This window comes from Pangasianodon hypophthalmus, chromosome 7, assembly GCF_027358585.1.
Source record: "Pangasianodon hypophthalmus isolate fPanHyp1 chromosome 7, fPanHyp1.pri, whole genome shotgun sequence".
Taxonomy (NCBI): domain Eukaryota; kingdom Metazoa; phylum Chordata; class Actinopteri; order Siluriformes; family Pangasiidae; genus Pangasianodon; species Pangasianodon hypophthalmus.
In genome coordinates, this window is record NC_069716.1 from 22,498,161 (window position 1) to 22,522,206 (window position 24,046).

General features: G+C 39.4%; 1 protein-coding gene across 5 annotated transcripts in view; it reads right to left on the reverse strand.

The window, feature by feature from the left end:
* atp8a1 (ATPase phospholipid transporting 8A1) overlaps positions 1 to 24,046 on the reverse strand; it is a 131,707-nt gene that overhangs the window by 50,423 nt on the left and 57,238 nt on the right. For 4 of the 5 annotated variants that reach the window (XM_034305805.2, XM_034305804.2, XM_053235807.1 and 1 more), the window contains 10 exons: positions 23,203 to 23,247; positions 17,459 to 17,531; positions 15,062 to 15,167; positions 12,164 to 12,246; positions 11,123 to 11,172; positions 10,905 to 10,974; positions 9,554 to 9,638; positions 9,024 to 9,163; positions 5,392 to 5,530; positions 1,083 to 1,147 (listed from right to left, as the gene is read on the reverse strand). In XM_034305805.2, coding sequence (XP_034161696.2) covers positions 1,083 to 1,147; positions 5,392 to 5,530; positions 9,024 to 9,163; positions 9,554 to 9,638; positions 10,905 to 10,974; positions 11,123 to 11,172; positions 12,164 to 12,246; positions 15,062 to 15,167; positions 17,459 to 17,531; positions 23,203 to 23,247 — 856 coding nt within the window. The remainder of the gene's footprint in view (positions 1 to 1,082; positions 1,148 to 5,391; positions 5,531 to 9,023; positions 9,164 to 9,553; positions 9,639 to 10,904; positions 10,975 to 11,122; positions 11,173 to 12,163; positions 12,247 to 15,061; positions 15,168 to 17,458; positions 17,532 to 23,202; positions 23,248 to 24,046) is intronic. The other variant, XM_034305807.2, reaches the window with a different exon arrangement.

The following is a 24,046-nucleotide window of genomic DNA, read 5'->3' on the forward strand; positions in this document are numbered from 1 at the left end:
ATGCTTTTCTCTTCTCTCTACCTATCCAACTATTCTTTTTTTAAATTGTGCTTTGTTTTTAATTATTAAACTAAAAAAAAAAGCAGTGTTGGATGGAGGAGTGTTGTGTCACTGATGTACGCAACATGGTGTGATGAGAGCTTTCTGGTCCCCAGTGACGACTTACCCCCAAATTCCTGCGTGTTTGCTTTAACTGCGGCGAGAAACCATGAAGTCTCAAACACCGCTCAAAGACTTTCCACTGCTCTCTCCTCTTTTTCTCTTCCTCACTCCATCCATCACGGTAAACGACTGTTTGACAGATGGAGAGCTGTCTGTCATCACTCAGGACCCGCCCACACTCTACACATCTAGGGGTGTGTGTGAGCGAAATGCTTGCCTCCACTTCGGCTGTGAGACCTTAACATGCACAGACAACAGACAAGGCCCTCCCTGTAGGGCAGCCTGACCTTTGTGCATATGTGCGTGGATGTGTGTGTGAGAGTGTGAGCATGTGCATGTGTTTAATGTTTCCTCTTGAAAGCAGCAGGCTCTTTACTGTGATGAGCAGCAGACAACATTTTTGCTGAATGATCTACATGTGTGTGAGCATGTGTGGATGATAAAGCGCTGTGGATGTGAACTTGCGCCTTCTGAGCCGCCCTCTACAGTTCCATCCGTCCCTACCCTACTGCGCGATCATTAGCCCTCTCTGCTTTCCCTTGGCTCTCGCTTTGCACGGCTCGCTCTCTACAGACGCGTATAAAACTCCACCTGTGGTGTTGTTACAAGCAGCAAAACCAGAGGATGCTGGAGATGTGAACCTTCGACAGGAAACAAGGGAGAGAGAGATAGAAGGAAAGGGAGAAGCAGCACAGCAGCACCAAAGAGAGAGAAAGATGAGGAACTTCAGGCTAAAAACCCATATGGGACATTAAATTATTCTACAGTGATATGTAACTTGTGTGGATCTGAACCGGGTCACAAAGGTCCGAACCCCAGCCAGTTGTCAATTGCTTCCATCTTTTCATGCACTGAACTGTATCAGACTGTGATTCCCACTGCAGCTCGCACTATAAACAGCACACGTTACTCAGCCTTACATCCAGAGTCTCCTCATTAATCACCAGCAGGCCCATGTTCTTGGTGAGCAGCTTGCAGGAGTGTCCTATAAAAGAGAGAGAAAACACATGTCAAACACTTGAGACCTTCAACAATACTGCGAGCTTAAGGTCAGTGACGACAGTCGCATAACAGCAGAGTCATAAATGAGGTATGCAACAGACAATGTGACAACATGAAACAATAAAAAGAAAAAAGGAAATAAAAGAAAAATCCTTCATGTAGGCCAAAATAAACAGATTCCAAAGTGGATAAACCAGTTAAAGTAAAAATCTAACCTGAACATATTAACATCATCTAAGTTTTATTTTATAATGAAATTCTGAGTTTACTTTTTTTTTTTTTTTTTTTAGTTTAAACCTGTTTCATCACTGTTGTCAACTGTTGTCAACAGTTTCCTACATTACTCACAATGCCCTTTGACAACCCATGCCAGTGGGAATTAGCCCTTGATTAATCTATAGCTAAAGAGAGTAATGCAGCAGCGCTTTAGTCTTTTAGTCTTTCCAGCTCTCTCACCTCCTCCTCTATACACACTGCTCAAAATTCAAGCTTCCACAGCTTTAACTTTCCATCGTGCTCCACCATCAACACCATCGTGCTTGTCATCTCCTATATCGCTATCTAGCTGAGCCGAGTCTACAACATGTAACTCATACAGCTGCATTGCATTCTGGATGTTTGAGCCCAACGTTTGCTGTCTTCACTACATCTGCATTAGATTTCTCATCAACATGATGTTAAACGCTGCTGAAAAATGGTGAGAAAAGAATCTTTCACCTTCATTTTTAAGAGCTAACAGCAAAATCTGACGGTTTTCCCTTTTGTTTGAGTTCAATGAAATTTTTATCCTATTAAATACCATTGTACCGGTGCTAGCAATGTTGTCTGATGATGTTAGCATCGCAGACAACCACTAACTTGTCATGGAAATAACAAAAATACATCATCAACCAAAAAATTAGCACTGAAATCATTAAAACATAAATATTTTAATATAACCACATTTAATGTGTTTCATGGTGGGCTTTTCCTTTAGTTATTTCACATATAGTAGAATTTAAACCCTTGATTCCATTTACTTTCATGCTGGAAATGTTGTGCACATGTGCATTTGCATCCTAACACACACTGGATAGACAAATAGGGGGGGAATAATAAAAAATCATCGAGAGGCTGGATGGAGGGAACTTTAAAGTTAAAGTTGAACAATGCTGGACATAAATGCTTTGTGTTAAGACTAAAATAACTTTATACAATGGTACACTTGGCTAATGTATGCTAAAGTAAGGTGAAAGACTTGTTACACTGACAGTACTCGTGAGATGATGATGTTGACACTAAATGCTGAAGAATTTGGTTCAGATATGTAATGTGTACATAAAGAGAGATGAGACGTAAACACAGCCACTGTTCAGTGATCTGTCATGTTTTAACGAGGATCCCAGACGCAGCAGGCTGAGAGTGCCCTTTAAAACACGACTTGCCCTGACCATCTATCTGGATTTGGGTGAAGAGTTTAACGAGCAGAAATCCATGTCTGTCTGTCGATACGCGGCGTGACGTCTTGGTTAGTGCAGATGAGAGTCCCTCAGGGGCAGATGGAGTTCGTGAGGGCGAGGATATGTGTGTGTGTGTGTGTGTGTGTGTGTGTGTGTGTGTGTGTGTGTATTGGGACGAAAGGAACCCCCACAGGGAGGAGACGTACGCAAGGTGGAGATTAGATTATGCAGAAATATTGTGGCTTGCTTATTTAGACAGGTCAACTATGTAAACTTTAACCTAGCCTAAGGATTATACAGATAAACTTTTCATTGAGATTTTATTGAGAATTTAAGGTCTGTCATTTCTACTCCTGTTGACCTGGCTTTCTTAGTGCTAAGCTGTTAAACTCACTGCAGTTTCACACTATGGGAAAATTCACCCTCCCAGCAAAGACTCTTCAATGTGTTTACCCTTCTTTCACTCTTTTCCGTTCTCTCAAATGTATTTTTCACACCGCGTGGAGATAAATGATGCTAGCCTCAGAGCAGAGCAAACGGGTGATTTTCAGTGATACATGGGCAACACAGAATAGCCCTTGTATGAGCAGAGGAAGAGGGAACGTAATTAGGGTTACACACCGTGGTCGCATTAGTAGCCCTGCACAGCAGAAACGTTTAAACCTCGCTAAGTTGCGGAGTTTCAGGGCAGTGGAGGGCATGGAGGGCTGTTTAGCTTGGCTCGAAGCTGTTTGTTTGCACTTTTGAGTCTAAGAGGGCTACAGTGGCACCCAGGCCAAGAGCAACAGGCCAGCCGAGGCAGAGGGCAGCCTCACTCACTCACTCTGACCAGCATGTGGCTTTCTCCAAAACTTGTTCATTAATCCTACAGGCAAGGAAAGCAAGAACACCCTCGACTCAGACAGAGAATCAGTCAAACTCACTATGCTTAGCGATTCACACCAAGCCAGAAATCAGACTCAACGACATAGCAGATGCAAAACACCTCGAGTCCACTCATTTGCTTGCTTTGGCTTTGGCTGGATCTGTCCTCACACACACCACACACACTTACATATCATTTACTTTCCTACTAGTGCTGTTTACTGGTGTTCAATCCGCACTGAATGGAGAACTTGGCTCTTTCCTTCCTTTTCCTGTTTGGGCGGTATTTCAACATGTGTGCAACTAGGAAAGGATAACTAGTAACCTGTTTCTCTGCCCGACTTTTTTTTCCCACCACTCCTGGGATTGATTGAAGTAGAAGTTTAAATTTGCATCCATTAAATCAGTGGTTGTGACTTTTTTCAGATGGCAGTGTAGAGTCAAAAGACTAAAAGCATTAGTATATTTAAATAGTTAAATTTCTCAGTCAATTCAGAGTTGGAAAGAACAAAATGCATCGTCTTTTTTCATTTCTTAGCTAATACTAGCACACTCCGTCTTTTTCCACACTAGCATTTGCAATATTTACTTTTTAAATACTGGTATTGCAGAAGCCAGGAATATGCAAAGCTCTAACAAACCAACTTCAGATTTCTGAAGTTAGATATGTTTTCTGTTGGTGCTGTAGTAAACTGAGCCACTGGGATGAGATACACTATATGGCCAAAAGTTTGTGGACCCCCGACCATCACAGCCATGTGTGGTTATTCCCCAAACTCTTGACACAAAGTTGGAATCACACAATTGTACTGAATGTCTCTGTATGCTGCAGCATTACAGTTTCCCTTCACTGGAACTAAGAGACCCGAACATGTTCCAGCATGACGATGCCCCTGTGCACAAAGCGAACTCGATGAAGGCATGGTTTGGAAGAAGTCGAGTGTCCTGCACAGAGCCCTCACCTCAACCCCAATGAACACCTTTGGGATGAACTGGAACATGGACTGCACCCCAGACCTCCTCCCCCAACATCAGTGCCTGAACTCACTGAAGCGCAAATCCCCACAGCCAACGTTCCAAAATCTAGTGGAAAGCCTTCCCAGAAGAGTTGCAGTTATTATAACAACAAATTTGGACTAAATCTGGAATGGGCCAACTTTTGGCCATACAGTGTATAAATATATATTTAAATAAATAAATAAATAAATAAATAAAAGATTAATTTTGGTCAGATGAATGCAGGTTTTCTTTATTCATGGCACATCATGGGTTTACTAGTTTATTTAAAAAAAAAAAAAAAAAAATTCACAATGTGTGATCGAATAATCACTTTCCCAAGTATATTATTTGAAACAGAATTAATTTTTTTTTCAGTTTGGTTTTAGTAAATGTTACTCCGTGTGTGTCAAGTATCACACATTGAAAGTTGGGTATTTACACATTTACAGGGTGTTATTTACAGCTATAAAAGTTCACACTGCACAGTAACTCCTCAGGTGGGTGTTTTTTTACACAGTGATTGCGGATATCAGCGTGGCTATTAGAGAACTCTGCAGCAGAGCACTGTGTTGCTTCCAGAGAGCCGTGCTCTGCAGCTGCTCAGCACAAAGGCCTGATTGAGGAGAGAGCGGCTAGGTGGCCACAGAGCACGCTCTGTTTGGCTCTGCTCCTGGCCTGCTAGCTGTTTGAAGCCCAAACTCACAACAGATCGCTGTTTAGGCTAATCATACGAGCCACATCTGAGAGAAAGGACTGAGCCGCAGAGACTGAAGGGTGGAGGGGTGGGGTTTGGGGGTCACGTGTGTTACATCAGCACTTGCGCTTTCACACAGGAAATAAGATACATGTTGCATCGCTGAGCGTGGGGAGAGACAGGAAGAGACCTAATCACACATGACCTGTCTACTCCTACGCTGGAACTCACCTATATTGATGGCGGTCTCCTGCTTGTCTCCGGTCAGGATCCAGATCTTAATGTCGGCCTTCATCAGCGTCTCGATAGTCTCAGGGACGCGATCCTGCAGCTTGTCCTCGATCGCAGTGGCCCCAAGCAGCTGCAGGTTCTACAGCAGAGATTAGAGACATTACAGCTATCAATACGAAATCGATTTCACATTATGCTTAGTGACACTAGTCACTAGACTTGTCATACTCTGTGGGGGAAAAAAGTCCTTGTGCAGTCAGAATCCTAGATCTTAGCTTTAATGGCCTGACCATAACCTAAAAATATTCAGTCCAAATTTTAGGACGAAATTTTGAATCAGAATCCAACCACAGTCCTGTCTAAATCAGACCACTACAAACAATTCAATGAATAAAACCAGACGTTTCTAATTCCAATTTTTCTCTCTCAGTTGTTGTTAGAACAGTTAGAAGCCCAAATCTAAAAAAAATTATATGTGAAATTTGAGTACAGCGTAATTTTTCTTATTGCACTTCAGGTTTTTCTGGAGCAAAAACTAAAAAAGGACAATAAGAAAATGACTCTCACATGAAAACTACATGGCATTTGACAAGTACAATAATATAGGAGCAAATTGTAGACGTGAGCTTTTTAGAGAGAAACTGTTCACCGAATATATTTTTTCTTCAGACGGACACTGGGACAAAGTGCCAGCTAGTGCTGTCAAACAGAAAAATTACAAAACAAAAGAAAAATTGTGGTCAGTTTACTTACTGTACTTTTTAAAGTCTATGGGCCAAAATAGGGGTAATAATAAATATCAGTCAAATCCAACTAAAAATTACATAATTACATCCAGAATTGCGCTGAGCAAACCCACAGGTTTGTTCTTCATTCCGTGCGGTAAAGTAAATGATTTCCAAACGTCTGACCTTCCTTTTGGTTGCACTAAATCTCGCTTGAATCGTGCTGCTGATTTACCACATATCCACTCTCTTACACGTGCTGTAATGTGGACTTTGGTGCCAACAATATGAGTGACTCCAGGTTGAGAAAAATGTTTCAGGTCATTCATGTAGAAAAGAAAACTAAAACAGTGTAAAAAAAAAAAAAAAAAAAAAAAAAAGTATTAAAAAAAAAAAACCTAAGTTAAACGTATAAAAGCTAAATAAAATTTAAACATATAGAGAAACGCAATACAATTTTTTGGAAAGGTGGGAATAACTTGGTTCTGAAATTTGAACCTGATCCAAGCTCAACAAATATCTCTTAAGAAATGGTGTCCAAATAGTCGTGTCCCATCAGGTTCAGAGAGCGACCTCAAAGCTCTCTTTCATTTCATAATATTTTTAAGAAACTCCCTCCCTGACTCTCTGTATTTAACATCAGAATTTAACATTCATGACAACCGCTTCTTTCCCAATCATAGCATCACTGAAGGCCTTCCCGTAAAGTGCGGTGCAGTGGGAGTGTGGAGAGGATCGCTTTCTCAGACTGAAGCAGCAGGAGTGTTTTCCTCTGGTCAGCTGACCCAGCGTACACTCCGAGCCGAGTGAGGATGTGGGATCGGGGAGAGAGACGGGAGCAGCGAGTGCTTAGGAGAATCAGAGTCATGCTCTGACCGCAGACGCCTGACCGTGTGTGTGTGTGTGTGTGTGTGTGTGTGTGTGTGTGAGACAGACAGAAAAAGAGAAAGAGAGAGTGAAAGGGTGTGTGGCTGCTTGAAGTGTTTTTCTCAGGAAGCCCCTGGCCTTTTGACCGACCACAATCTTTTCGAAGCAGCCAGAGTTATGACTGAACCCTGGAGAGCAGACGGAGCTGTAGACGGGAGGAACGTGGACCTTGAAAGTCTCCAAATGTAAATGTTTTGCACTGAGAAGAATCAATTTCAGGATTTCACTTCTGTTTCCAAGCAGAATTTTTATATCTCTTATAGTGCAAAACAAGTGACTCAATCACTTCTTATAATCACAATCAATATATCAGTTTTACTCCAGTAGACCCGCTGCTTCATCACTGGATCCCTGGCTATAGTTTCCCTCATGATGTATGACAAAATTATACCTCATCCATTTAAGACACAAAGATCAGTGTGTGCATGAAAGAGTCTCTTACTGCCCCCTGCTGACCAGTCTCTGTAACAACACAGTGATCGATCCTAATTTTGTTAATTGCCAATTTTGTTAATTCCTCCCTTACAGGAATGAGCCTCACTGACAGAAATCGATAAAACATGGGACACGTATTTGCTAAATGAGACATCCTTGCTCAGAGAAGTGTTAATTTAATGCACAGCTGTATCACCTGTCACTGGACATGACCTAACTGCAGATACACAGCAAGATGTGATTACAGAGTGAATTAACATTAATCAAAACAGCTTAGTGTGTTTGTCAGTCCTGAGCATGCATTACTGGCTACAATAATCATTCAACATCTTAGACTCAGTGCCAAATCTCTTATGGCCATAGATGTGAGATGGACAGCTCCACTTTCCAAATATCCCTCAGATGCCATAGATCATCTGCTCGGGCCACATCAACATTTTTGTGTGCTCTTGAAGAGCCATAATCTAAGGCTACTTATTATCCTTTTTAATATATTAACTATCATATCGTTACACCGATAATCCAGGCTCTAAAAGCAGAATAGAACATTTCTAGCAGAAAGCATTTCTTACAGAAACTATCCACCTGTATGTACTATTAGACCATTTTTAGAGCTTTAGAAGTTTTTAAAAATATATATGTCTGTTTTCCAACTATCGAAAAGATATAACAGCGAGAAAGAGATTTAAGAACTCGCACATGCTTGGACGCTAAATCAAGATCAAACGTTTTTGATTGATGTATTGATCGTAATAATATTGACGAAATTGATATCACTCATTATTATCAATTATAATTGAAATACTGGTGTGTAAAAAATTTTTTTTAAACTGACGTGTAAATAATTTAACAGGTTGCATGACTTGCCTGTAATTCATGCTTCTCTATATCGTTGTCATCATCATCATCATGATCTGTGAATTAATAGTACCCCAGATTCTGAACAAAGTCGATCACATATCAGTTGGAGGCTACTAAATCAAACTCTACTATATTGAGCAGATTCAGTGACAGTGTATTATATTTTCCAACGTATTTGGTCTCTAAAAGCCAACATCTGAATCTCTTATTTCTTATACGCATCAAACACAGGAGACAGGTGTTGTGTTTAACCAGTATTTCAGCTGTGAGACGTGAGCCCATGTACATTGTAGCGTGGTGTGTACAGAATGCAGAGAGTGGTTGGTCTGCTACAGGTCTGATGTGATGTCTAGGTATAGTGAAAATGTTGAGAAGTAGGTGTTACAGGTCTTTTCAATATTATTATGAAATACGACTTTGACGTCCGTGCCACAGATTCTGAGAGAGTCTGATCTTCATTCATCATACTGAATATGACTAATATATAAATATTGGTTTTTACAGTAGAGATGCTGTGACATCTTGCAGAGATCCATAAATCCTACACAGTCCAGATCTATTCTGTAGCAGAAGCTCTTCAGAAGCTTTGATGGGTGTTGGATCAGAGAGAGAAGAAAGCAACCTTAAAAATAGCAGGATTAGAATGTAAAACGTGTAGAACGCGAGTGTGTGTGCGGTACTGACCTTCTCAATGAGCTCGTAGCTTTCCTCCATTTTGAGTGCTCTGTTCTGCAGAGAGGTGCAGGCGCGATGATGTACTTCCTGCCAGTGCTGGTAAAATGACTCGGATATGTCTGCCACGGCAAAACACAGTGTACGCAAACCTAGAGAAACAAAAACATTCACTAGTACACACAACATTTGGTGCAGAACAACAAACCCAGCTGAACTTGTATTACTCACTCACTGACTCACTAGTGTGTATTACTCATGGTCTAAATGCTTTTATGTGGTTGATTCTAAAGTCGTCAAGAGCAATAATTTGTCACCATGTGGTCACTATTTAGATGACAAATCTTGCTACTGAATCATGGTGGAACTTAATACACTGCAATATCCCACTCAGCCACCAGGGGACACAACACACATAGGATTAACGCCAGAAAGAGCAACACAAAGACTGCAATGCTGCAAACCTACACCATTAAAATGGGGGGATTTGTGTCCCATAATGTGTGTGTAATGCATGTATGTGTGTTTCTGTGTGTTCTCACCCTCTGTAGCGAACTGCTCCAGATGTTTCAGTGTAATATCCTTATACCTGGAGTTATCTGCCAAGCGGTCGTAGATGACCGTGTCCTGTGAAAGAGAGAAAATCAGTCAGATGTGCGAGAATATCCACACTGCAAGCTTTCACTTTTATGCCATGCCATGGATTAAGTCCTGCATTAAACATTTGGGCTTTTAGTTAATGCATAATACAGCAGAATCAATGCCAATCTCAAGAGCTGCTATCTTTGTTATGGTTTCTCCTATAACTGGTGTGCACTCCATCTTGGAGTTTGCCTTTCTAGCACAAGCATGCAAGCTTAAATGATCAGGATCCACCTAGTTAACATACAGTTATGATATAGCCTGGTTAATATATACACGTTAGCCTCAACAGTCTCAATATGCAGTATACACGTATACACGAGTATACACGTTACAGCAGGAAATTTTGCAAAATAACGCTGGCAGAATTGTACAGAAGAGCTACAAAACAACTCTGACAAAAAAAAAAATTCTCAATCATGTCAAAAAGGCGAAATCTTTTAAGGTACAAATCCTTACATTAAGTCTACACATGCATATGTTTCAGGAACGGCCTTCCTTTCAATAAAAACGGAGAGAAACTTGAGAGAGCTGTTCCTCAATAATCATATGTTTTAAGCAGCCTAATGCGACTGAAAGAGTGTGTGGGCAAATTTGGAAAGCTATACACAATGAGAAATTACAATTTGGATGTTTGTGTATCAGTGAATACTGAAACAAATGATTGTGCTGAGCGCTGGAAGATGAAGACGCATCTGCAACTGCTGAGTCAAAACAGCTGGAAATGACTTTGTTTAACACATCAATGCAGCACATTGGTCTTTGTTACTGTTTCATAAGCAATTTTACTATATTTCAAAACACTGTCTTTTTGTCACCCGAGACAATCAGTATAGTTGGAATGAAATGTCTGAGTGCCAGGATAATGCCAAACTAAATCTGGAGAGAAATACTTGGCAAGATCTGGTATGTTCTTCTACCATGCTGTAGCAGTACATCAATAATAAATCAATACTAAATCCCAGAATAAACTCACATTTTTTCACACTGACATCAGATTTACTAGCATTGTACAAGCACAGAGAGAAAATCCTTCCTCCTGGTTGCCTGTTTGAAAGGCATCAAGCTCTATGCTTTAGCAAAATCTCCGTATAGAGACGTCAGTAAACCAGCTCTGTTTCAGATCTGCTATTGTGTGTGAGCTCAAATCATCATAAGAGACAATGCTCAAGAAAGCATCCGAAGCCGCCGCTGCCATGGTCGCAAACATTTGGCAGCACTCTGTTGCTATGGTGATAGACAGACACTCACAGCTCCTTTACAGTATAGCCGGATCTTTCCGGATGGAGTGCGCATGATGACCGACATCCTCTTCCTGGCACTGTGGAAGAAAATAACAGTCATCGTCATCTTCGTCATCATCATCATCATCGTTGTAATGATGAAATACGATGTAAATAACATGATTGAACGTGTCATATGTGGTGGACTTAAATGATAAAAAGAAGAGACGTTAGAAAATAATGCACCTTGTGAACTCCAACACGTGCAGTAGTTCATATTTCTCTTCTTGACCAAGCTGAGAGAAAGAGAAAGAGAGAGAGAGAGAAAGAGACAGACACATATAGACACAAAGAGAAAGACACAGGGAGACAGAGTGAGGGCGAGACAGACACATATAGACACAAATAGATAGACAGGGTTGGAGAAAGACAGACAGACAGACACACACGCACACACACAGTTAATAATCAAGGTCAATTAGCCTATTCATAAATGTAATAAATAACTACAAACGAAAATACAGAGATGGATTTTGATGGTGATGGCGTTATGCGGTGACATGGCGGTGCAGCACTAATGTGTCGTCTCAGAAGCAGCACACAGCACACAGTGTGTCTCTGCCCTATTAATTCAATTTAGCTCAATCAGCACAAACTGGACACATCCACACTTTTAACAGCTGCTCAAAGCGCCTCAGCACACGGCACTGATTATCCGTCCCAAACAGCAACACCAGCTTATTCCACCCACTTACGACACCCGAGACTCCTTCCATAATTGTTAATCATCTCCTAACAGAAAGCTTCACCATCTCATTCTTTAATCTGCTTTTTTGCTAGCCTTAGATTATGTGGAGCTTCCGCCGTACAAGTCCTGTGAATGAGCTGTTACTGTAGGAACAATAACGTATTAGAGCTAGCACATTAATATAAATCTAACAATTACGTTAGCCGGCACTACCATCAGAGCTGCTGTTATATATAAAAAAAAATCAATCTACACCATCTGATTTGAGAATTCAACAACAATGTGCCATACCAGAGATTAGATCAGACATTAGATATTAGAGAGCTATTGGACTGAATACATTCTCACAAACAATGCTCTTCTCTTCTCACTAGGGGCATTATAATGCGAGAAACAGGCATGAATGCATTACTGTGACAGATCCTTTAGTATGCCACAATAGCTTTAATGAAGTGTGTGTGCCAAACAGAAACTGTAATAACAGTCAACAGTGAGAGAGATAAGCTGTTGCTTTGACGATGTATTGTGTACGCACTCACCGCCTCGATGATGACGCTGTCTGGAGTCCTGGCTGAGAAAACGAAGCCGAGGTTGCGTGCTGCGCGGACCAGGGCTCCTTCATCTGTCAGGTGGAAAGACGGAGAGTCAGGACAGCAGTTGTAAGCAGTGTATCAGAGTGCTTTCACATGTACAGTGTTTGAATGAAACCCTGGTGTGTTTTTCACCAGTTTGTTTGGCCAGGTAAAGACAGAGCAATCACAATGTCTGAGCGAGGTGTTCTCCGTCTGGTTCCAAATGAACTCTAGCATGATTCAATTGCAGTGAGAGAGTGAGTGAATCAACCCAAAAACAAAGTGGCACCATTCTTTTGTAGATATGAGTTTCTAAACTTAGCTAAGTCCAATGACAAAGCTGTAATGCTGTAGTGCCCTCCATAAAAAAAACAAAACAAAAAAAAACAGAAAATAAATGCTGGATGCGATACACAAGACACTGTAAATTTGTTATTTATATAATTATCTAATAAAGTGCTCTCTGTGCTCGGGTGATTTGTGAAGTAAACATAATAAAATAAAAGTTCACCTTTTTTTTGTCATAAAACAAAAGTTTTATGAGCATGTTTTCAGTCCTACTTGTCCCACCTCAGCCAATGTGTTTTTTTTTTCTTTAATAAGGTACATTTAATTATATATAGTGTGAAATCAAAGCAAACCAAATACCAAACAAACCAAAAGAAGCCATTTCACTCTGATGTGAACCCAGCAAATGTTTCAAAAACATTGACTGACATTTAGTTTCTAGAGCAGTTTTACATTTTGTACATCTCTTTGATGATGAGAAAGAAGCTAGTTACTAATCGTATGATACATTAATGTGCCTCACTTACATGGGAAATGTTTTTCGTACATATACAGTGGCTTGTAAAAGTATTCCACCCCCCCCTTAGGAGAAACTTCACCGTCTAGCAGGACAATAGTCCAAAACACAAAGCCAAAGCAACGCAGGAGTTACTAAAAACAAAAAGGTGAAGTCTACAGTCAACGTCCAGGTCTGAATCCCACTGAGAATCTGTGGCACATTGTGAGAACTGCAGTCAACAAACAACATCCCAACAACCTGAAGAACCTGGAGCAAATCTGCTGGGAAGAATGGGTGAAAATCACTCCCAAACAGTGTGCAAAGCTGATAAAAACTTACCCCATCACACTAAAAGCTGTTACTGCAGCAAAAGGTGGTTCTACCAAGTACTAGTCTGAAGGGGTTGAATACTTATTCAAGCAGTATTTTTTCAGTTTTTTTATTCTTTTTAAATTCTGCTGACAAATAATTAATTCTGACATTGAAAATGTACTTTAAGAGCATATTGTTTTGCAATAACCATATTGACTGGAACAATCTGTGTAAGTGTCATTTGTAATCCAGATGAATCTGATGACTTTTAAGGGGTTGATCAGTTTTGCAAGGCACTGTATTTCTTTTCTCACTGGCAAAAATGAAATGAAAGATACAGAACCTATCAAAGCCTCTCCAAATAAATATGGGATCTGATAAAGACTATAATATCCATCAGGATATAAAAGTCACTCCACAGACAAGCTTATATTAAATCTGCTAAAGCTGGTTTTCACTCTCGGTGTCAGGAGAATAATACAGTTCATAATGCGAATGCATTAATGCAAATTAGTCTCACTCGTTCCTGAAGCTGAGGACGCCTAAATTAAATGAGATCACAGGAAACAGCCTGTCCTCGTCAAGACCGTGTACAGAAGAATATAATGATTCAGCCTTAAATTACACATAACCTGATGCTTTTAAAAAACTGTAATCGTTTAAACCAATACTTAATACTCGTTAACTCTATGGCAGTTGTCCCCTTTAATGCACTATGATTTGGAAAGCAAAACAAAATGGCACTCTGGGATGTCTGGGAGAGATGCTGATAAATCTGTCTGCTCAATCTCAGAGATGAAAGGCACAGGAAATTATAGCAGCATTCAGAAAACAAACTCATAAAACATGAGCCAAGAAATAAAACAGCTCACTCATACTGTAGCCTCCACCGCTTTCGATTAGAAGTACCAAGTCATCGTTGTCTACAGCTCTCCACTGAGGAACACTGAACTCAGGGATGCTCTTAAATTCTGAATTCATGTAGGAAATGATGCGATTTCACGTGTCACTAATGGCATTACTGAACACAGTAGTGATGATGATGATGTACATTTTACTGAACAAAAACATTATGATATTGATGTATTGTGTTTATTCATTCCGGTGTATTAAATCAAAGCTCCACTTTGTTATGGTATAACCGGGTTGCTTGTGTGCATGCTGTGATGTCATTCATATTTGTTTATTTAAGAACGATATTGGACAATTTTAAAAGACTAACAATCAGGTAATGTGCCTAATGCCTGGGCCAAACTACAAGATTAAAACAATCCTACAGGTGTGTGTTATGTTGTCTGTGATATGTGTGTGTTGAACGTATCACATTGTGACCAAACACCAAGAAAAATTCCCAATACATGTAAATGTACTGTAAATGGCAAATAAAATGATTCTTATCCTAACCAAATCCAATCAAACCCAGAGACCGCAGATACGATGACGCTACAAGATTACATTCATGAATCCTGACCAGTGATCCCAACTCTTAGACCCTATATGATCTCACAAAATCCATCATGACAAAACATAACTTTGAAACAAAACAAACATGGCAACAACAGTTCAAGCCGGCTGTCCCTGGTTATCGGACTTTCATGCATGGGGTCGTGATTGCTAACATAATTTTAAATAAAAACCCATTTTATATGATAAAAGGTACAATAACGTGATTTATTATAAATAATAAGTAATCATTAAATCACAACTCTGCCATCATCATTCAGTCCTTCCTGAATATCCCTGTGATTATATATTGACTGACAGACCTGGAGAGGCAGCTTGGTAGGTGATGGTGTCATCGCTGCGTTCAGGGACGGCTGTGTGACAGATCGCCATCATGGTCATAAACTCCATGATCACAGCAGCAGTGGGCTGGAGGAGGAAAAACACAGACTGTGGGAAATTGCAGCTGTGTGTGGACAGAGTACACGGCACATATCACATCAAACTCATAGCTACATTCACTGGAATGACCAACACCTGCTACTGATCTTAGAGGAAACCTATTCTAGATGAAATGCTGAAATAAAACAATAGTATCACATGATTCAATTCAATTCTTATTTGTATAGCGCTTTTAACAATATAATTTGTCACAAAGCAGCTTTACAGAAATATATAAAAATTTTTAATTTATACATTAATCCCAAATGATCAAGCCAGAGGTGACAGTGGCAAGGAAAAACTCCCTGAGTCTTGGAAAAAAAAAAAAAAGAGAAAAAAAAAGAAAAAAGAAAAAACAAGCCAAGTTGGATAAGAGATGTTGACAAGTCAAACTGTACGCAGCGAATCTTACAGCTGAGATAAACCCTGTTTACTTTTTTTTTATTACACTGATAAACCAAAACAAACATGTCAATCAGAACATGTGTATCGTCAATCTGTTATGCAGGTTGTCCATTCTGGGCCTTAGTAAATGTAATTACAATCCTTTTATCCTGCGTGTCCTTGTGTTTACTCTTTGATGCATAATTGTGTGAGAGCAAAAAGCAGATGGAGTGAGCGAGTATCAAAGGCAATCTGAGGCAGAACGAGGAAGAGAGAGGAGGAAGAGAGAGGAGGGAGAGAGAGAGAGGGAGAAAGAGAGAGGGAGAAAGAGAGAGAGAGACACGCACACACACAGACACAATGAGAGGACCGCTATGGCTTTTTTAAAAAGAAGGACCAGACGCCAGAGCTGTCTTTAAAGCTGAGATTCGAAGTGACAGGGAATATAAAGCCCTGTATCGAGGGTTGCCTTGGAAATGCACATCAGTCTGTGGTGACTGACACTTACCAATTCTGACACCAAAAATAAGGAAAAGAAGAAGTCTTTCTGAGGCGTTCATGGGAATCTAGATTTTGACCATAGTGGCACTTTTTAAATATGTATAAATAATCCGGACCAGGACCAATTTAAAATGGTGAGATAACATCTTTTTTGTACATAAATGACACTCATCTTATACTCAAACACTCGAGGTCATACCCACATTCGATTCAGTGCTCGTCTGGAGCGCTCCATCATCGCAGATTTGTTTCCACACACATGCAAATTCGTTCCCAACCACAGATCAGTTGTTCAATTTTATATATAAAGTCTGCTTCAAGGTCAGTTTTTATAAAATGGGAAACAATTGGTATAACTAAGATTCAAGGCTTTCAGATAATGTGGCCCATCTATACACAAATATATATGTGTATATATATACTATATATATATATATATATATATATATATATATATATATATATATATATATATATATATATAATAATATATATATATATATATATATATATATATATATATATATATATAATATCTTTTGAATCTTTTCTATCTTTTGCTGAGTTTTTTATATATATATATATATATATATATATATATATATATATATATATATATTTATATTTTTATATATATATATATATATATATATATATATATATATATTTATATTATATATATATATATATATAAAACTCAGCAAAAGATAGAAAAGATTCAGCCAAAGATTAATATACTAAAGCTTTTAGGAAAAAGATTGAGCATTTTTATGAGTTGTAGTGGCCTGCAATGCGCAAGTCACTACAACTCAATGTGATATATGTAAAGAATATAAAATGCTATAAAAGCCTCTTCTCTACAGACCACGTCTCTTTCCCTGCTGCTGTGAAACATGAAGTAGAAAGTCCAGAGACCACAACTGGGTTTGAAAACAGCCTGACTGTTCAAAATGCCACATATGTGGGAAAAAAAAAATCTCAAGAGTGAAAGTCCCCTAACTAAACTTTAAACCCATTATATGGATGTGATTTCATGAGAATAATAGTTTATTTGTCATCAGAGGGCATCCTCAGTGAACTGGGTATATCTATTCCCATAAAGAACGTGACTGAACTAGTCTAGCTCTGCTCGATACAGCCACGCCATCTCCAAACTAATCACACCAGCTGCTCTCTCTCAATACCCGTGTGGGTTTTGCCTGGCATCACTTCACATTTCACTTTCTCTTCCTCTGCCTGTGTACTCATTTCATTTTTCTCCAATTCGCTTCCATTTTCTGTTTGTGACTGGCAGCAGATATGAGGACATATGAGTGCTGGGAAATCCTGGACTTGCTCAAAACTCCAGCTCATTGAGCATGGCTAAGCAGACACGAGGCCTTTACAGTACTTACATGATTGCTTTGGAGATTTTCCAGTAAACTGGGGTCATTAAAGCCAGCTTCCTCCATTGAGTGAGAGCTGTGACTGCAGATAGAGAGGCAGAGAGAGAGAGAGATGGACAGAGAGAAAAATAAGATTAGAGCCAGACAGAGGAGAAAAGACAACAAAAACTGGAGCCACAATTCATGAATAAATTCTGTTTTTTTTTTTATTTTTATTACTTGCAAACACCTTGCTCTAAGATTTTTTTTTATTATGCATGGACTGGACTTTAGGAACTACATAAAGAGGACATGGTGAAGATTAACTTTATAGGTTTATCAAGTTTACACATGCCAACTTTCCCTAATGATGCTCCACTTTTGCATAATGCTAGTACGGCTCGACTTCATCACTCCGCTAATGATCAGTATCCGTAAACTAGCAAAGACACGACACAGAACTCATTAGAAAGAGACAACATGTCTTCTTTAAATTATCCCGTGATCCAGCACCAGTACATTTGTATCAGATTAGTTTTCGATACAAAGTGTCCCAACACGGCCATTTTCACCTGCAGCCAAGTATACACCCTGCAGACTGCTGCATTTTTAGGAGCACTATCGATCTTCAGGTCAGTGATGTATAGCCTGCAGTTTATCAGGCTGCTAGCCGAGTTATCTATAGTCTGATGCTGAACAAGCTTCTGTTAAAGGGCCATCCATGCTGCGTATATAACACTGTCATTTTACTCCAACAAGGTCTTAAAAATCCTTCTGTGCTATTCAGCAGCAATTACAGGTACAAAATGACTTCTATTTCCAAACCAATGGCTGAACATGCCCAGAAACAAAGGGCACTGAACTGTCTGTTTCCGTGGCTGGGGTAGGGTTATCTTTCATATGTTTGATATGCATATTTCACTGGAAACAGATACAGTGACCATTAAAAAAGATTTATGGTGCATAATTGGACTATAATTAACTTTTAGAGTAAAGTTTTAAAGGTGTATAGTTGAGGGAGGTGTACACTTTTCTGAGAGGGTACTAAAACTAGATAAACAATCCATTCATACCTGCTTACATACAGAGATTTTCACTAATTATAATTATCCATGTTTTCTGGTAGAATGTCCTAAAGGATAGACCTTGAAAATATCCATTTTCATATTTAGGGGAATAAAATAATACTGATATAAAGAAAATACTTCAGATTCTGTTTCCCTAAATAACATTATTTATGGCATTAGTCAGAAACTTGAGGATTAAAAACCTTAAGCAACGTAATTAACAAGGTAATTACAATTAATTGTCGTTCGATAAAAATTGAGCACCTGCACTAACAAATGCCTATTCCATCCATGTCCACTACGTGTGTAACGCACAGACACTATTTGTATCTGTATCTGTTTAGTGCTCCAAATACTCATATCTGTATCAGGTGTAACTGCAAGTGGGTGTGGCCTAAACTCAAATTTTTTGCCCTTCTTTTTCCAAAATTAAATATGAACCCTAAAAATAAATTAATTAATGCTCATGTCCATAGTTTGCTATTTAATGTTGTAAAAAAATGTTTTATAAGGGAACTATGTATGTATGATGTAAAGTATGCTTTAGTATACAGACTAATCACAAATGAAATACTGCGTATTTAGAAGAAATGATGTCTCACTTAACTGGGAGTAACATGTTCTGTGTCACTGAAAAGTTGTGAATAACATTACAAGTATAATAATACAATATAAGCAACACATAAAGGCATATCGAATCCTTCACACTGAAAGGATCACACAGCGACTTAGCATCTGCACCCCCACAATCGAAATTCCTGTTTTTCATTACCTATTCAGCAGGAAAACACAGAAATGTGTTGCCATCACCCACACCTTACACGTGCACACACACACACACACACACACACCTCTGAAAGGAATCAACAGACTACAACAGCCTGTAATCAGAAGAGCATTATATAGTGCATGCAAAGATCTGTTAAGGAGCTCCAAATCCAGGAAGCTGCAGGAACACACATGCTTCACCAACACAGCACAACATCCTGTTAACACACAGCCAGAGCAAAACATCCATCCGGCCTTATCCTAGTCTTGCAAGACATCTGGCCAGCAGTAGAGATTTAGGTGCTTTGGTACTTTTCGTCACTCAACGGTGCCAAGAACTGTCTACTGTGAAGGGAAGAAGCCATTTGACTGACACAGCAAACGATCAACCACACAACACTGTCTGAAAGACAGCCTTTATTGTCACTTATACCACAGTGCTGTTGGATTCTCGATTCTGGCAGCATGAATGAATCATCTATAACTGCAGCTCTGACAGCAGTGCTGGCTGTAATTCAGTTAGGTTTATATTAATGCATTAATTCTAATACATTATCAACTTACACAGGCACTTGCATGGCAGACGCTCTGTAATCTAAGACTACTAATAAACAGATTAAGAAAACCATGTCGTCATTTAACCAAGAAAACTACTGAATTGTTGTGGTGAAACTGTCTGTAAGTGTAAGTTTATCATAACATTCGGAAGGAGTCTCCAGTGTCAGCACTTTGTAACAGTCAGTATCTTCAGGACAGTTTGTGCTTTGCGGTTTCTGCGGGTTTTTTTCTTATTAACATCAAGAGAGAGAGACAGAGAGAAAAGAAAGGTTGTTTATAGCTGCTATAATGTAAATGATAGGAGGAACTAACTTGTTTCACAACATTAAATGTAACTCTAATTGGATAAAATGTATGTGATATTCATTAATAAATTAAAACTGCTGTGGTGTAAGAGGAATAAGACACTTTGGGACTTCTTTGTTTCTGTTGATGCAATGCTACTGCATCATGGATTATTTTCCTATAACAGCATGCCCTGTCATGTTCTTTCCACTCACACAACAGCGCTGATGAATTCCTGATTGTGATTGGTCAGCAGGCTTTGATTAATTTTTTAATTAACAGCAGCCCTGACAGTAATAGTCCTTTTAGAGATGAGACTAGGGAAGAATTTGTGTTTGTGTTGCTTTTGGTAATTGCCTCAGTTTCCACATAATTTGTGTATCACTACCACAAAACCTTGGGGAGAATGTAAGTAATAGGTATTACTTCCTATTTTTATTTATTTTTTTTATATTTCTCTGGTGTTTCAGAGGTGCATAACTACACAAGAACAGGTTAGGTAAGACTTTCAGTCATGTCTGTCTCATCCTATGGTGTTTATTGTTAGAGCGTAACAATAAAACGTAACTGCAATTTTAATTTTGCATTATGTACTGTAGTTGCACATTTTACTGCTCATTCACAAGCTAGCCTTTTTTCACAGCCTTCCAGCGAGATTTAAGATTCATCTTTTAATGATTTAATGTTCATCTCTTGGTGCAGGGAAATGTGTAGAAATTCTTATCCTGTTATATGCTACATTCATTCATTCATTCATTTTCAGTAAGCGTTTAATCCTGGTCAGGGTTGCAATAGATCTGGAACCAATCCACTGGGTATGAGGCAGGAATACACCCTGGGAGGTATAGAATCCCGTTTCCTGTGATGGACTGATATGTTACAGATGCTGTGGAGTATTCCTTTAACCACTGGAATATACAATACCTGCTGAATCTTTGTGTAAATATAGTTAATTATTTAAGGAGACACCTTTGTAACGTTAAAATGTTCTGATTCGTGTCCACATACCCTGGACTGGATAGAGCGCTGACGTTATTATCTAACCTGTAGAGTGATTCAGTAAGCCGCACTGCCGACCCAGTGATCACGCTATTGATGAGCTGCAGCCAAGCAACCGTCTCCACGGAAACAGACTCTGTTGCTGATGTGGTTTCACAGACCTTTATAGCCTGAAGTCTACTCACAGTCACAAGCTTAATGCAATCTGCCATACAGCTGCACTAATTCACACACACACACACACACACACACACACACACTCACAGCACCCATTTCAAAGCCCAAATGACAGAATATGTAGCTAATACAACAGATCACTGTGTGAAAAATCCTGGTAGCAGAGTTTTTGTACCGTGTCTCCGAGTTAAATGATAAAAACAGACGATGCAAAGGAGGGTGGGGTAAGGCAAGACGTTCCTTCATGTCCACTGAGACTCTCGCTCACACACACACACACACACACACACACGCACACACACACACGCACACCCCTTCATCATGTTTCTGTGCTACACATCACACCACAGACACGAATGATTGAGAATTCTGCCCTGCGTCTCCGCAGTACAGCTGTGAACAAAGGGAATTCTTCCAAGCTGTTAACACACACTTCTGTTTCTTTGGATAAAGCCACATATTTTTCCCCTAATAATGTCTGTTAATGATGTTTACTCTTCTAGATGATAGCACAAGCAAATGGTGCTCTAGCTTCCAAGCGGTACAGGGATAAAACCGTTGACTAGTGAGCTGTTCATCTTATAAGCAGAAGGACTCAGTCTAGTCCTCTGAATGTACTCTCGCTGGCTCAGTAACACAAAGTACCACACAAAGAACATATTCAAATTTCAAATGTCATGCACTACACAAATCTGATCCTCATGCAAGACCAGGCTGTGAGAAAGGATCCCATACAGCAGACATATTCAGACTTCTTCCCCATGAGGCCCACTCCCAGTTTTTTGAGAACTTGCAGCAAAAAGTGCTGTTTTTGACCATTTTTGGTGAACTCAAAACATTCTCTATTTACCTTGACAGAAAGCGAGAGCGCCACATCAGTGCATCTTACAAAAACTGCAAACACAGGCCAAAACATTACTATTGTAAAATGGGAGAAGGGGGCGGGGCTTCCAGAGAGTGTCAGATAACCTGCTGATTGGCTCATCTACTGTTTTTTTTTTCTTCATCTACTGGAAGAAAAAAAAAAAAAAAAAGACAGCTCTTTCGGCATGCTTTGGACTACGCTCCAGGGTACTTCTATGTTAAAGTGCAGAGCTCCTACTCAAAATGCACTAAGTTTGCAGATCTGATACAGTCTTTTAAATATTTATAACATAAATATTCTTTATTTATCCCATTCCTCACCTGTGCTCCGCAGTTTGAATGCGTATTTCATATGGAATGAGGATTCAGAATTTATTTACCAAATTGGACGAGCAGAAATGAGCTTTAGACAAGATTCTTCTTCTGTGCTTATTATAGAAACACATTTGTTAATAACTCCTTAATGTGAGGTAAGCAGAAGAAGTGTAAGAAGTCGAACTCTTACTAATGACTAATGAATTGTGTACAACATGAAAAAGTAAAAAAAAAAAAATGTCTAGATGAAAAACCTTCACTTTGCATCATGCAGCTCTTTGATCTTTTCCTGTAATAAAGACTGAAGAAATCTACCTGAAGATGACTTCCGTCTAAACTGAGCTCTAGTGGCAAGTCTGGAGAGGCAAAGTGCTTTTATCTCCTACACCAAATGCTTTTCTACTCATTAGGGATAAGATATTTTCAGTTTCAGGACCCAGAACAGATCTGTGCAAAGGTTTGAAAATCTTATTGACACTTTTTGAGACATGGGGTAGGCACTAGCATAAACACGGGACAAAAACACAAGACAATCCCCAAACAACCCACACCTCTTCTACAGCACTTAGAACTTTAAAACAGCCATAAACAGGTTTGAATCACATTTTAATTGACACCATGCCACTGCAAACCACTGAACGCTGTTACTCAGCAAGCACAGGGCATTCAAACGACATTTCCCACAAAAACACAAGGCAAGAACACACGACACAGCACAGGGTCACGCAACACAGAGCTTACCATTCCTCCTCTGCAAAACTACCATCCTCCATTTCAGACCTGTGACTGTTGGGTGAAGTAAAGAACAGTTAGACACTGGGTCACTGCGCACTCCTGCCAGCACATACACTGCATCAAAATATAAAAACTGTACAGAGCAATTCTAATACTTGTCCAAAAACAGTTACTTCTGGTAGATCAGGTGAAGAATGATGAGGTAGGATTTTATCCAATCAGCATCAGTAGAAATGCTGAGTAAGCCTGGCTTTTGTTATACGGAAGGAAAGTAAAGGTTCAGAAAACCTTTCTTTAGTCTTTCTGGATATCTAGCAACACAAAAAAATGCAAGTAAAGATGTCAAGTAAACATGGTCCCTTTATTCAACAGGAAAAAACAAAAGCTGGAGTTTTTAACATCTAGAGGACAAGTAGGCTCAGTAGGCTACCAGGTTTTTTTTTTCCTCATTCAACAACCAGAGAAAGAAGAATGAAACCCTATTTATTACTGGCTTTCGCTAAAACATGAATTTTTTATTTGGTATGTACGCTCACTGAGCATTCACTCACTCATTCATGCGATCCATTCAGCCAGCCATGGGGCAGCAACTCCGTGCATAAAATCATGCAGATACATGTTAAGAGCTTCAGTTAATGTTCACATCAAACACCAAAACTGTGAAAAATGTGATCTTCGTGACGCTGACTGTGGAATGCTTGTTGGTGCCAAACAGAAACTGCTCATCTCCTGAGGTTTTCCCACAAAACAGTCTCTAGATTTTAGACAGAATGGTCTAAAAAAAAAAAAAAAAAAAAAACAAGGAGCTTGGCCAGAGGAGAATGGCCAGTGGTTTGAGCTGACAGGAAGG